The 16,157-nt window shown below is 39.6% G+C and overlaps 1 protein-coding gene across 9 annotated transcripts in view; it reads right to left on the reverse strand.

Moving 5' to 3' along the window:
• Positions 1-382: 382 nt before the first annotated feature.
• CD47 (CD47 molecule) overlaps positions 383-16,157 on the reverse strand; it is a 34,441-nt gene continuing 18,666 nt past the window's right edge. For 3 of the 9 annotated variants that reach the window (XM_067546200.1, XM_067546203.1, XM_067546209.1), the window contains exons 5-11: positions 15,689-15,781; positions 15,016-15,114; positions 10,350-10,442; positions 8,170-8,201; positions 6,399-6,423; positions 5,674-5,701; positions 383-2,757 (exon numbers count right to left, since the gene is read on the reverse strand). In XM_067546200.1, the coding sequence (XP_067402301.1) occupies positions 5,676-5,701; positions 6,399-6,423; positions 8,170-8,201; positions 10,350-10,442; positions 15,016-15,114; positions 15,689-15,781 (368 nt within the window). In that variant the 3' untranslated portion in view covers positions 383-2,757; positions 5,674-5,675. Of the gene's footprint in view, positions 2,758-3,772; positions 3,796-5,673; positions 5,702-6,398; positions 6,424-8,169; positions 8,202-10,349; positions 10,443-15,015; positions 15,115-15,688; positions 15,782-16,157 lie in introns of all 9 variants that reach the window. The other 6 variants (XM_067546201.1, XM_067546204.1, XM_067546202.1 and 3 more) reach the window with 6 other exon arrangements.

Raw genomic sequence — 16,157 nt, forward strand, 5'->3', positions numbered from 1 at the left:
ATTAAATGCCCATTACCACTGCACAGATACTGCAGCAAAAGTCTTTGTAGCTCTAAGATAATTAAATTGCTTACCCAGCCATGGCTTAAAACTTTCTTGTTAAATAGTTTGCCCTGTTTTAATAATGAAAGGATTTAATTTCAAAGTATATCACTGTGGTATCAAATACTCAGACATTAGCATTGGTTAAAATAAAAGCACTAATAACTCTTCCAGTTGTGATGATTTCAATGTAAAATGGTGATGGCACAGTGGAATGATTTACTTGATTCAACAGGGTTTTTTACATAGGAAAAAGCAGGCCAACACTCCCTGAAATTACTGGTGTAACTGCTCTTGAAAGGCATAATTAATTTGTGGCAGGAACAAAAAGACTCATAGAAACAGTTTAAAAAGATTTTATTTGTAGTATAATAGAACATTATTTACAGTTATGTTTCATAAACAAACACTTGGGTAAAGACTACAGATATTCAAAATGTCAAATGAGAATTTGGTTTTATATATATATAAACTGGAATCAGTCATTTAAGCAACTTTGTTTTTTAAATTACTGGAGGAAGAAAGTGTTAAATGACCTTAGGAAATTAAGTAACTCACTTTTTAACTGGTACTCTGAGAAACTCAAAGCAGAGCTTTTGCATACAGCAGTAATGGACAAGTACAGAATGCAGAATTCAATCATGGTAATATTTTATTAAAGGAATTTGGCTTCACTACAACAGTGGCTGCTAAAATCCAATTGGCTGATAGTTGATTTTAAAGCTCTATGAAGTGTAAGGCAAAACACAATTTCAAAGCCTGCTACTGCGTGAAGCTGCTATAAACTACCAGAGGGTATCAGTAACTAGACATGTGTAGATGAAGAGCTGCATGCATAAATGTAAGCAAAGTCACTGCATTGCCTCTTGTTATAGATCCTTACTGTCTCCTACTCCTTATTTAGACTATTTTGATGTCTGCTATGATGGGGGAGGCTTGACTACTATATATGGATTTCAAATCTTTATGAAAACCCATATGATATACCACATTCAAAAATCATACACCTTCAAAGACTTAAAGCCCTTCTGACTAGGTCCTTTATAAAGCATTTACACATGTGAATATCACATTGACTTCTGTAAGACTGCAGCCTGGGTTAGCTGAGGTGCTCAATCCTGCAGTCCTCACATGGGACCTATGCCATGCCAGTGAAGGCTGTAGACTCAGACGCTCAAGTTAATTCTATTTAAAACATGGTCCCTGTATCAAACTGCAGCATGGCCCTGGATTTCTATAGTCACAAAAAGGGGAAGTGTAAAGGATTTTTAAACAAACATTTGTTAAAGGAGAAAACTGCTTTCTTACTAGTTATAGAGGGTGAACCCTCAAAGTATAGTTGTTCAAAGAGCAGGCAAGGCCGCACAGACTACACAAGACATGTAGAAGTGATTCTAATTAGGTTTTAATAAATTTTTATCTGTAAAACTTCAATATTTTCAGAACCTGAATTTACTTATTCCCTGCTTGAAAGAGTCTTCTGTTTGACATAACTAATGACAATATCGCAAACCCAGGATGACAATTTCAATTAAGGTATAAGTAGCAGGATCCCATGAACTAACATTGTTCCTGTTTTTATGCATAACTTCCTGGTAATAAGGAAGCAGAAAGAGAGAAAATACATTTAAAATGCAGAACTGCTGCTAACTAGGATTATTCTCAGTTTTCTGAAAGCCAGCAAGAGGTTCTTAAATTCTAGTTTGCAGAGGAGAAACCTGAGACTGATTCCAGTACCACAGACTGTACAATATAAATATTAAAGGCCATGTTCGACACTGAAATCAATGGGTGTTGTGTCCAACAATCGCAGCGCTGAATTTTGCTCAGAGGTGAGTCATATTTAATCAAAGACTACAAAGAGAGGCACAAAAAACACTGGCCTAAGCTATCTGTAATCAAAGCACACCACAAAACTACTCTATATACATGGAAACTATTATAGTATATGGAAGCAGGGGAAATTGGGTAATCATTAAAAAAAAGGCATAGGAATCAAAGTTTTGTTAAATGTAGTTTTTTCAGTGTGGTGAGTGCATATGCACTGTGCAGTGTGATAATACATATGCTGAAAGTGGAAAGAGTAACATTTGTACAACATCCACTTCTTATTCAGACCATCTAGGCATGAACAAATCTTGCCCATGCATGCACACACACACACACACAAAGCCCCATTAATCTAAATGTAAGTACAGCCTTTGTCATATTAAACTTCATAGTAGTATGGTCGGTCTTTTTTAATATTTGAGGGAAGAGTGAGTCAGGAGAGAAACAGTGTGACATTTTTCATACAATTACAGATTTGTTTAAATTATCGCAAAAGTTTACTCCTGTAGCATAGTGCTATCTTTTGGTCACTGATCTGCCCCAATTTCAAAAACTGATGGTTTTTTAAAAAGCTACCACTAATAGTGACATTGTAAAGAATGTGTGGTCAATAAATAGCGCCTTTTTCTATTTTCACCCTCACCTCCCCTACACACAAACCAAAAACAAACAAACCCTCTCTCTTGAATGGAACTACAGCTGCTGTGACTATAAAATTACATGTAAATCATTTTAGCATTTTTTCCCCAAACGTGCAAAACAGCTACGTTCCTGATTTTTCTTCTCTTCAAATAGTGCATCATCAAAGGCCATGGTGTATAAACAAATGTACTTCTTTTCACATATTATCATGGTTGTAGCAGATTCCATCACTCGTTAGTTACGCTGGAAAATTACAAAACAAAGCGATTATTCAAGAATGTTTTGATTAACATTCACCCACATCCTACACTTTGTGCTGCCTAACTAAATTCAAACTTTACAATTTTTTTTTAAAAATGAAGACAGATTTACTGCTCATAAAACAGAAGGTGGCTAGTTTTGACTTGAGCCATGTATATACAAACAATTGCTATATAACCTCTCTACACAGCTCTGGCATTGTATCTCAGTTTTGATCTATAAAACCCCTATTACTCTAGGAGACGATATTTAAAGGCACAAACAGCAGGTTCTTAACTGGCTTGTGTGTCTTTTAAGATACTGGGTGAAGACTTCAAACAGAAATGGTATGAAGAAATTTGATATTCACAACAGGGTCCAGGGAAACACTGAACAATTCATTTAAAATTGTGTGTCAAAGCAGAATTTGTCTTCAGAAGTACAAGGTTGTTGCACTGATCCCATTTTGCTGTCCGACTGACATTTTAAAACATTTAGATAGACAGAAATTCACACAGTATAATGGCCTGCTTATGTTAGATCATTGCTGAGGGAAAACGGTGTTTATTTCCAAAGCAGGAGCTATAGATAGAGCGCCTTCCCCCACTCTTTATTTCAGTTATACCAAATAACTAAAGAGATTTTATCACTATCTAAGATATGCTGGTGAAGTTATTCATTGCATCATATGAGCAGATGCATTCCTATTGGTTTAAAAAGCAGTCCTTATGTGTACTTGGTTGAATCTCACAACAGCTTAGCCATGAGCTACATAAATTCAGCACTACACTGTACTTACAAACAACCTGGAATATAAATTATCAATAAATTAGCAGTCAGTCAGTAATTTTACTGGCTGCTGCTATTTCCAAGATGCTGCTATGACTCAAGATAAAATTGGTTGAAAAAAACTCTCTAGTAACTTTCTCTCTAGGCTCAGGGTCTGGCAATTTTCTTGAACTGGCATTATCAGTCTCTAGGGGCAGTGAAAATAGAGTTAGTGTCTCCTAGTACTTACGTGAGAGCAGGAAATGTGACATACTAGCAGGAAAGGAATACAAGGAGAAAAATACATAGTCGACATGAAAGAACACAGACCATTAAAACAATAACTGAAAAGGGTGACAAAACCCACAAAGCCAAGGGAATTCTCAATTGGAGGAAATCAAACAGTGCAGTGATACTGTGGAAAGTCTGGTTCACTATCACAAGTTTCTACAACAATGGATGAGGGTAGATACTCAGGGTAGGACTTAATTGTGGAGATCTCCTAGTAGGGGTGTGCGTTTTTTCATGTGTTTGGTGGCTGCCTTAGCTCTAAGTTATTTTGCTAAAATGTGCACTTCATAAAACTAAAACAAAAAAAGTTATTACCTGAATTAGAGCAATTGTGTAATTTTACAAGCAAGTTCACATTGTGACACGGTAATTGCAAACATTCTCAAATAGTTGCCATGACCACACTGGGTAAGGTACTAGATTTGCCAGTGTGAAGATATCCGTGTGCAACTAAATGACTAATGTATTGGGAAAACTGTAGCAATATCATTCAAAGCATATGGCCACCAGACTAGCTTAGTATTTAAGTTAAATACTGTAACCATTTCAAAGCTAGTTTTTCAATCAAATGCATCAGTGAACGGAAAACTAAATGCAACATTAAATCTTAATGTGAAATATTAATAGTTAAATGATAATTGGTCAAAAAGGCAAACATGAAACTTTTCTACTTGTCAAACTAAAAAAAAAAGTTACTTAACCAATAGCATTCCCCCAAAAACTATTAAGTTTTTGTACCAAATATCAGATTCAAAAAAATAAAGTAATTTCTAAGTGGAAAAATAATCTGCATGCTCCAGCCGGAGAACAACAGATTACAAGTGAAAATTTAACACAACTTTAAAGTGACACTATCAAATTAATACATAACATTTTATGCCATTCTGCGCGCTACTAATCCCATATTTGATTATTACAACCACTAGAGGTTTAATAATTTTTTACTTAACTTCTTGCACATCACTCTCTATGTTTGGATAGTCCATGGCCATTTTTTGGATCCCATCCAACAAATCAGGAGAATACTTCAAATCACAAGTAATTTTTCATTTCACTTTGTATACTTTTGAAAAAAATATTCTGCAAATTTTTCTATTTAAAGCGAAGTCTAGAAGTTGGACCCAATGTCCACCTGACAATGTCCCTTTAAAGATAATCAGCAAAGGAGAGGAAAACCATTGAGTGTCTCCCCTCTTTTTGGTCCATGATAATCCATAAAGGAAACTGAAAGATCTGCACATACCCTTTCCCTCACCTCCAGGAGAAAAAAAGTTAAAAAAAAAAAAAAAAAAAAAAGTGTTTGTTTTTTACATTATAAATTCAGTTCTTGACTACCGTCTTTTCCTGGAAGACTCTATCAGTGACAGGCATATAAGGAAGTTTATGACATCACAAAGTAATACCTGATTAACTGAAAGGGAAAGTGTTTTTTGTTAAAACCTATTTAATTCACATACCTAACATTTTGTGGGAAGTGGGGGGCAGAGGAGTTTTTTTTGTTCATGATTCAATATCTCCAATCCTTCTGGTAAGGGCTAAAAGAGATTCCAGTTTGCAACTCTGATTGTTACAAAAGAGACCTCCAGCTAAACAAAGATAGACTTGACGTTTTTTGCGATTTCCAAGATAAAAAATTGCAGAAAACCCACGACACTTGGAAAACCCTGCACACCTTTCAGTCCTTCTTTATAGCATATGTCATAAAGCAGTAAAAAAAAGGGATACAAACATCTCTCTTCAGGTCACCTATAACTTATATTAGCAGCATCCCCTGTACAGGGTGATTTTTAATTTCAAAATCCCAGAGTAAATATTAATTAACCAATCAAAATCTACAGCAGCAGATAACATTCAACTCACCATCATTCTAACATCACTCCTTTTGCATCTTTAAAAGCCAAGTAGAAGATTAGTAATTAGACAAGGAAATAATTAGAAGTGTTACATGATTAGCATTCTGGTTAGTTTTAAAACAGGTGTTGATACATCACTACTTCCCAGTATGTCAACTAGTGAATTTCCAAACAGAGTAAAGAAGACAGGTTTCAGGGCCACCCTTCTTCCACTGTAAAATCCCCCACAGCAGGTATCACCCGTGTTTTTCTCCCATATCATTTTACACCACCACCGTAGGTATTCACAAAGCCAAGAGACCATAGAGAAGGAGTAAGATTTTGTCTTACCCCACTGTGAAAGCCCTTTATCCCACTTACATGCACCCCATAAAGAAGACTGGCTCAACAACAGTCTTCCTGTAAAAGCATCTCTTTTTAGTAAGAGGTTGTGTTTTTGTAAAGCAGACAGGGATACTGCTCCCACTGTGATGCTATCTTTGTTCTGAAACAGTCAGCAGTCAATGACCAGCAGGTGTAGACAGCAGAGCAGCACACAACACTCCCTTATACCCAGAGTTGCAGGCATCACACATCTGTGATACATCAAACTTAGTGGCTCAGGGAGCTGAATAATTTGAGGCACCTTAACCCAAGCAACCACACTCAGTGCTGCAGCCAAATTTTATCCCATCTCTAAAAGGCTTTGAATAACCCCTTAAGTAAAAACATAAGATTTTGATTACCACCTACCATTAAGTGGTTCTTCTACAGCTTTCTGTAAAATATTTAAAAATATTTATATATATATATATATATATAAAAAGCCTTCATGTCTATTTTTTGGCTCGCCACAGTTAAATTACTCTAATTGACATATACAGTAAGTAGTGATTCTACAAAAATGAAAGAAGCTGAAGATTAGTAACTATGGTTATGAAAATCAAGTCCATCAATAATGGCACTCTCTTCATCTCATCTCCTGCCACATCGGGAGTCTCAATTTCCTAGTGAAATGTCTAGATGTGACAAGAGATATGCAATGAGACACACTACTTCTAAGTGAAGCAGCAACAGCTTTTCTCTGCAATTTGATCAGTAGGGCAGGAAGTGAACAGTACCAAGGTTAAAAATCAAGCAGTTAATAGCTCTACAAGACATCACAAATATTTGTGCATTTTATCTGGTACAGAATGAATCAAAGGAAGAAGAACATGGGCAAACAGGAAACTTGATAGATTTTAAAAGGAAACTGATTATGGTTGACAGGTCTCAAATACACACCCTTCTCTCCTGGGCCTCAAGAAAGCATCAAGAGTTATTTTAGAAATATGCTCCTAATACCAAAATAAACCACAAGCCTCTGAGGGCAAGGTTAGCATAGCCCTTAGGTTACAAAGAACAAAAACCCTTTGATTTTCAAGCCAACTGCACTTCTTTTTATAAATCCCTTCAACCACAGCAATACATGCTGAGTATCTCTTGATGGAGACCGCAACCCTAGACCTGATTTTCAGCCAGAATTTCATTGGGCCTGTAGACTGCTGTGTTCTTGACTGCACCCACAAAACAATATATCTGTCTCGCTCTTTGGGATTATCCAGTCCCAAATGTTGGGGCACCTAGTCATAAAACCAGTAATTAGACACGCAAAACGATAGGGATTCTGATTACAGATATAAAAAGGGCCAGATCACATATGTCTACCCTTTAGAAAACAGGGTACAACACCATGGAAACTCCATTTTTAGGAGGCAATTGTTCCTAGTATGGGGGGGGGGGAAGGGGGGCGGTGCGCGCGGCGGAAACGACGACAGACTGCAAAACCAGGATTACCTTCCTCAGAAAGAATAAAAACCAAACATTCACCTATCCTGCATGACCTAAAGACAACAGCCACTCTACTTTCAGATGGCCTCTTTAATATTAGGGGCATTTTAAAGAAAATCATAAAGGGTATAATGTTTGTGTAGCTGAGAACCCAAAAAAGTGTTAGACCCTTAGTGTGAAAGAGATCTTGGCAAAGAAACAATTTGGTGGGGCTGGGGAGTGGAGGAGAGATGGACAATGGGATATACACAAAGAATCAATTACTAAAGACAGACTGAAATCTTATTAATTTTTTACACATCTATTAGTGCCAACAAAGAGTGCACTGTCAACTGAAGGTACCCATACAGCCACACAAAATATGCAGCATGGTCAGTGGAACAGCAAGCTTCCTTACACAGCCTGATCAGCCCAATTAGGGTAGTTCTGTTTCCATGCCCATTCAAATCCTTGGTCTGCCACATAAATTAGCCAGCAAGGGGACCAAATTACAGAGATCTGGAAGTAGATAATTAGGAACTGGGCTAAGACCACCAATTCAATTAACATAGAACACTGAACAGCTATCATACAGCAGTGACTTTTGCTTGCTACCAACCTGGGCAGAATTCGAACTAATGGTGAAAGGCTCATATCTCATAACCAATCTCCCTGAGCCATCTAGTGACCCCCAATTTATTATTTGTAAGCTTACCCTTGGAAGTTGATGGCTTTTCTTGTTGTAACCTAAAAATATTACAGAACATAAAAATGAGCACACGTTATTAGCTACACAAAAGAAATCAACATTTAACTCAAGAAAACGACAAAAGTTAAAGGAAAGTAACAATACTCAGAAGGAATCACATCCTTGGTTATTTATCTCAAACTACTTTGTGTGATCTATGAATTCTAGGAGACTAAATCACGCTTTTGTACAAGAGAGAAATCTTTTTTAACACGTGTGCTCCATGTATTAATTCAGCTAAAGCACTCTGAAATCTATGAATGAAAAGCACTAACAAGAACATTATTATTATTGTTACTATATCAGGCTTGTGCTGGGTGACTTGGGAGCTACTCTTTCAACAATGATGCATTTTCTATTTGCTTGGCCAGCGCGCAGCATAAAAATCTATCACATGAATATTGATCTTGCAATGAGATTTCATTCTACTCCCTACCTCCCAAAACCTATCTAACACCACTGTATCAGCATAAACTGGTGATAATGAACCACAAAAGTGAAGCTAAATAGTGTAGATCATGAGCATGCTGCATCAAAGCCAAACTCTGCTCTCAGATACACACACGTAGTGCCCATCAAAAGCAACGGAAGATGTCTGTGTTACAATTGCAGGGCTAGGTGCATCTCTGTTGACTCCTCTGGTCTCTCTGAGTTCACCCCTCAGATGTCAAGCTTAATGTCTTTACATCTCCTTGATGGATTTCTCTGATTCTCTTATTGTTATGGCCAGGCTTAGGGTAGAGTACCCTGGGTATCAACCATAACAACTCAGCAGACCCAATGGGGTTCAGCATCTGCAAGTCTTTGTTTTGAAAGCTTGTGACTAGGGGTTAATACAGGTGATCAGACTAAACATTGTTTAATCCTATCAGGAACACAGTATAATATAAAAGAAACAAATTTTAATACAACAAAGGGGCTACATGTATTTCTGTTTTACCCTAATCCCCACCACCCTATGAAAATGGGCCAGGTATGTTCATTTCTTCAGACCATTCTGCAGAATGCCTGTCTCTGTCAGTCTTCTCTTAGCAAACAGCTGCCTGATACTGCTTCCCCCTCTCTCTAGAGAATAACTTTTAACTGTTTAATGTCCTTTTAAATCCTGCTCGCTATCATCCTGGGCAAAATACGTCTTCTAACTTTGGCTACAGCCTAGAAGTAGTATCTTCCTAGTTCAACAGCTCAAGCAATGTCATTTAATGAGCTCTACCTTACTTATTGGGAAATTGCTTATCTACAGTCATTGTGTTGCCTTCCTGCTAGTTTCCTAACAGCCTGGCTATTAAACTAAATCACCATGACTACAACAAACATTTCAATAATCACGTATAGCTTTACAGTATCTACCCCAATAACCAAGTCACATTCAAAATTCAGAACATATTATAGATCAGCCCCACAACTTCCAGTCTGCACATATCCAGAAGAATTTGTTCCATAACTAAATCTAATACATATAAATAAAAAAAATTATCTCCCAAACTACTCTTTCCCAATTCTCAATTCCTACCTCAATTCTCCTTCTGTATTAAGTTTGCATCCTGCCTGCGCCATTTTACCTACTCACTTTTTGGTCCTCCCCTCGGTCCACTACCTAGAGAAGTTTGTTTTTTATAAGTATTCCAAAAGCACATATTTAGATTATATACTTTTCTGACCACTTTATTCTGATGCCAGTATTGAATGAGATCAATCTATGCAAGGAGACTGAAAGACAAATCTAATGTTAGCAAGACCAATTCTAGAGTTATCTTGGCCAGAGACTTTCCTGGAACTTGTAGTTTGACTTTGAAAAAGCATTAAGTAAACCATACTGTTCACTCCAGGAGTTACCCTCACAAAATATCTACCAGATGTTCTCCCCATCCCACAAGGAAATGGATTTCTTGGGAGGAGGGTTCACAAGAGGGAGGGGACTATGACCTCCACATGTCACAGATCAGTGGAGAAAAGGAAACTGTATCTGGAGTTTAGGGCCCTGTATTTTTTTTTTTTTTTTAAACAACGTAATTTATCAGATACATGCTATTTCTAAATATAGTATATTCACATCTAAAAAAAAATGAATTCAGGGAAGAGTTCTTCTGAACATTCAGATTAAAATACCAGATAAAATATAATACAAAATATTAGGTGCCACTTACCCCTAATAATCACACAAATTAGGCCAACAGCTACCATAAAAGTCATAATGGCTAAGCCAGCAATCACGACAGCACCACATTTTGGAGGGCATGCTGTTGAAAACAAATTAAATATTTATATTATTTTATTTTAAGTAGGTAAAGGAACATATAAGATTAATTTCTCACTGACATTTTTTGTTTATAGCATGAGTGTTCATTTTCAGCTAGTAAGGGAGAATAGTCTAATTTATCTGTTTTAACAATATGCAGAAAAAATCCTTGTACCTTCTGAAATGTCATTTAACAAAATTATACACAAATTTGTTCTGTGATATTGTAGCTATGGTATCAATATTCTACAGTTATCTGTTGCATTCTAATGGCATTTTTAATTTTCAGTGTTTTTCTCCTTTAGATTAGAACTTCTATCCCCTTCTTACAATACGGCGAAATTAAATATAATTAAAATAATTTTGGTGAGACACCAATACATAGTAAACATTATGGGTCAAATTCTGCTTTCAGTCAACACAAACCTAAATCTGGAGTGGTTCAGAAAAAAAAAACCCAAAAAATCCCAGGTTCTCCAAACCTACACTGATAGAGCTGAAAGCAGATCTTTGGCTGTTAAAATCTAACCCAGTCCCCCTCCAAAATGCCCACCCTGGCCCCAATTAAGAAAAGAATTGCAAAGATATTCAGTAGGAATATTTATCTGCTTAAAGCCAGGCACATGCTTAAGTACTTTCCTGACTCAAGGTGTCTATTTTCTACTGAAATTTTTAAATGTTGAATTTTTAAAAGAAGGTGATCATATTATTCAAAAATATACACAAAGTCCATCTTATGCTGTGAACAGAGTATGTGAAAGGGACATCATCAATCTGGGGAAAAAATATCACTTCTTTTGAAAATGTTGCACCTATTATAATAAAAACACCACCTTAGATTACAATAAATGAGAAGTATTAAATAAACTGACAACATTTTTGCTAACTGTTGCATTTGATAGCGTTTAGGCCATAACCTAGGTTGGTTGACTGCAACACTGCCCTACCGAATCTGGCTTCATCCCTAGTCTGTTGTACGATAGCATAGTAGGACGTAAAGGTACAAACCGACCACCATGTACCAGCTTTGCATACATCCTGCATGGGCACCCGCACCATGAATGCTGCAGAAGATGCCTGCGCTCTACTGGAGAGAGCTGTGACATTGCACAGGAGCGGAACCTTCGCCTGCTCGTAGCAGAAACATATGCAGGCAGTTATCCAGGAGGAGATTCGTTGCAACGAGACAATAAATCGATCATTGGCACCACTAGGGAGCTTGGTGCAGAGTGAGTGAACAAGTATTTGAACTCTTTCACGAGAACATAATACTTTTCCTCTGCACTCTTCAAGGTCGGAGGCAGGGAGGATGGAGTTTGCAGACACCCGTGGCCAACTTTAGGGCACCTTCATGCACTGGCAAAGCAACCCGGGACAGCATCACTGCTGCCACCACATTAAACAGGTCATCCGTCTGCTCCTCTGGCTCCACCGCTTCTAGTCCGAGGTTGGAGACCACCCTTTTGAGGAGCTCCTGGGGCACCCGGAAGTCATCCAAGGAAACCAATGGACCTGCCACCAGCGCCTAGTCTGGGGAGGAAGAAGATGACTGACCCAGTGCTGAGGAGCCAGCACTTCTGCTGAGTGTGCTGGAGCCCCCATAGATGTACCCTCCATGGGGTCTGACTCCTCCCCCAACTCGGAATCATTGGCCTCTGCCAATGGTGCTAGGGCACCCCGACTGCTTCCCTGACGAGGGGGTAGGGTCCTGAGGTCACTTGTAACCCCCAGGGGTTCCGGTACTGCCATTGAGATGGTTACTGAGGCCACCCTGAAAGGGCTGGGCAGGGACCTTGTTCTTGCCCCTCAGGTAAAGGAGGCTGGGTGGGGGGAGCCTCTAGGTTCTTTTCCCTTTGGAATTGTCAGACCCTCCAGCACTACCCTGAGCTCGATCATCTCCTTCTCTCACGGTACCAAGAGGAGAGGGAGCGGTATCTCTGCCTCCTATCCTGGTGCTCTCTTGACCGACGTCTTAGAGACGAGGAGTACGAGTCTGGTGACCAGTGGTGTCGTTGCCTGGACCAACTCAGCGAGAAGGACTGCCTGTGGTAAGAGGAGGAGCAAGAGCGGCGTCTGGGTGGCCAGGAGCCTCTCAGTATCGAAGACTTCAGTCGGAAAGACTCCTCCCTGGGCGAGCACCGCGATGCCGGCGACTGGGTTCTGCAGCTCCCATGTGCGGGCGAACTCATCGGTGCCAGTGACCAAGAACGGTGCCGAGCTCCCAATGGGGAGTGTCTGCTCGATACTGAGCAGGACCAGCGTTGACTTGTTGATACTGCTGCCCTTGGTGCCAGCAATCATGATGCTTCAGACTATCTGGGCTCCCCTGATACCGGTGCTCTATCGCTGGAGACCGCCTCAGTGCTGGGGAATGCGCCCCAGGGGATCGGCCTCTTGGTGGGATTGATCTCCACCACGATGACCCATTTCGCGGAGAAGTGCATCGGTGAGGTGTGCAGCCACTGGGGAGGACCTATCAGAGTTTTTCCCCTCGATGCAGGTGCTTCTACCCTTCGTCCTTTCTGTCCAGGCCGACGGGGTGCAAGAACAGGAGGGCATCCTCCAGAGTCGATTGCACCGCAAGGTGTAGCGGTCCCATTCCGCTCTCCAGAGTCGGGGGTGCTCTGCAGGGGGCTCATTGCCCTGGGTGAAACCTGCCCCCCCTTTCTCAGTGCACTGGCTCTGAGCTGCTCCGGAGTTCGACCCTGCGTCCTTAGCCTTCTTCTGCGCAGGGGAGCGGTCTTCTGCCAAATGTTATTTTCTGGGGTTCTTCCTCTGTGGTGAAGAGGAAGCCCAGTGCTGTGATGGAGCCGGTGCTGGTGGAGCACTCTGCATCGATCCCAAAAGGGAGCGGGAGGGCTCCGACGCCGGTCTCAGGGATGTCTCCATTAACAAGGACTTCAGATGGATATCGGTCCTTTTGAGTCCTCGATCTGAGGGCCTTGCAGATGTGGCACTTGTCCTTTCAATGAGACTCCCGAAGGCACTTTAAACAGTTTTCATAGGGGGTCACTAATCCGGAAGGCCTTCCTGCAGAATTTACAAGACTTAAAGCCCAGTGATGGGGCATACCTTATCTACTAATACTACAACAACAATTATCTAAACAACTACTTAACAAGTACTTATAAAAACAAAGGCTACAGCTAAGAGGCACTCAGGGAAGCAAGTAAGAATGCAGTTCCAGTAACTGTCAGTGGTGGAAAGAACTGAAGGGGCATTAGGCTGGCTGCACCTAATATACCACGCCATGCGCTCAGGACCCCAGGGGGTGCCAAAGCCAGCCCTACTAGATCTGCTAAGGGGAAATATTTTCCAGTATCCGTATACAGGGCACCCACACGCACCTACAATGGAATGGACATGAGTAAGCACTCGAAGAAGAACCTATTTTCAAATATTTTGTAATCAGCTGTTGAGGCCAATGCACAGAAGGTATGTGAGTGTCTTTGATCTTTTTTTAGAAGGGGGGGGGGGAATATATATTATTGAAAACTCTCCATGATTTTTCTTCCCCATTCCTAACCATCATTTAAAAAGTTACACCCTGTTCACACTGGCCAGAACAGCAATGCTACCTGACACCATTTTGAAGATCAACATCATTTTCAAGATCAATTTTTGAAGCTGTTTCTCAATATGGTGCACTTAGTAGAACAGGGTCATAATTCTCTCAAGTCAAATTCACGTTAATGCTTTCTAGGATAAATCACTTCAAGACATCTACAAGTATTCTGAATGAACACAGTTCAGAGTTCTACCATTATTCTCAGACACACTGCCAAGGTTAGCCAGCCCTAAATTTTCCCCCTCTTTCTTCCAAGATTACTTTGCTCCATGTTTTATTCTTGAAGAAAAAAGCTTCAATTTTTTGCTGCCACACTAGAAAATAAAAGCCAAATGTTAATCAATACTGTATTAGAACAGTGGAGGCACTCTTCTGAGTTTACCGTTTAATGCATTCGCCTATCTTGCTGAAGCTCCTGTGATTCATTTGCCTCAATGACACAGTTAAAACCAACACAGCACGAGCATAGGTTTGACAACGCACTCTTCTGATTTATTCATTTCAACATCAGAAACGGATTCTGCTTCTGTGCCTGTGTCTTCTTTTTAAGAGTGTGGGACACAGTCAAAATAACTCAGTAACGAAGGTCAATGCTGGTTGTAGGGGACTCTTTAGGGTATGTAATGTTGCAAAATAATAAGTAAACAAAAGCAGTCTTATTTTTTTAGGCAATTGCTTGCAGGATGCAGCCATTCTAGATAGTCATAATAATGAAACTATAATATAATGTAACATAATGCCTCAGGACTATTTTCTTTCACAAGATACAACAGTAGTAACACAGAGGTCCTAGAGTATATTTATAGCAGTTTAATTGCTAAATCATGAAGCAGAAAAGCCATTACAAAATATTCCAGTCTTAATGTGCAAATAAACTGTTCCCAAGAGGTATAGACAAAGGTAAAAAGAACAGATGCACAAAATACTTTTTTCTAAGAGATGCTTATTATTATAGCAAATGCTAAAATTAAATTTTTTTTCTTTTAAAAGAAGCTATATTGCTTACCGTTGATGCACAGGAAAAATCCGATGACAGCAATCAAATAACCAACTAATTTCAGGACTGCCACAGCAATTGCTAATGGTGATCGATCGCTCTCCAAAACTAGGGGGAAAAACCCACATATTCTACTATAGCTTTTAAAAGGACAACAAAGGAAAACATGAGATGTATGTGATCCAAACTGGACTAGGAACCAGGATCCTCTGAATCCCACTCCTGGCCAGCTTGTGTATTGATGACTAAAGAAATTCTGAGACAGACAGTTAGGCCTTTCCCTTAAAGGACAAAGTACACAATAAAAAGCAAACAACATAAGCAGAAAAACAAAACAAAAAAAAATCCCCCAGGTTGTGATTCAACCCAATCCCACGACCCTGGGTGAGGAATCTGAGGTACCCAAAGACATTCTAGACCACCCTTCTCTCCTCCTCTCCTCTCCTCCCCCCCGCCACCCACATTAGCTAATTCATTAGTTCTTTCCTTGAGCATCTATTCACTGTGATCTCATGTTAACCCCTTGTTCACTGGACACTGGGAAGACCAGGACCCCAGCACAATGTCATAGTGCCTATTTATGAATAACCCATATGTATGTTGTTAGTGAAAAAAGAAAATTGGTGTTCCTAACAGTAGATTAAAAAGCTTTTCATGAGACAGTAAATAAATGAATCCTCACCTATCTGAAGAATGAAGTACTGAAGTGGCACTAAAATCCCAGTAGGCAGTACAATTAAGCCAAGTCCAACTTGATTCTTTAGCACATTTGCATCTGTAAATGGTTGTACAAATTAATAAAACAGAAAATCATGGCTAGCATTAAGCACATGCAAAGCAAGTAACCTCTTGGAGTCCTCACACTTTTAGGGGTCTGGAAATCCCATGCAAGCTCTGCAACTCACTTCCTGGCCTTTGATCTCTTCAGAAGCAAGACAAGAGGAAATCAGTTTGTGGCCTAATTCTCCCCTTGTTCAGCTTGGAGCCCTGCAAATCATAAGGCTGCCCTGGTACAAATCCAACGGAGTAATACATTTTAAATAAACACACAGTAATTATATAATCCATCAAACCTTGGTGGAGATTGATTTTGTGATTTTTTTCCTTTCACCTGGCTAGGTTCAACCTGGAGGTTTAGACTTCTGCTGGGA

Source organism: Emydura macquarii, unplaced genomic scaffold, assembly GCF_026122565.2.
Source record: "Emydura macquarii macquarii isolate MOO-44397 ecotype Brisbane River unplaced genomic scaffold, CSIRO-AGI_Emac_v2 contig_1119, whole genome shotgun sequence".
NCBI lineage: Eukaryota > Metazoa > Chordata > Testudines > Chelidae > Emydura > Emydura macquarii.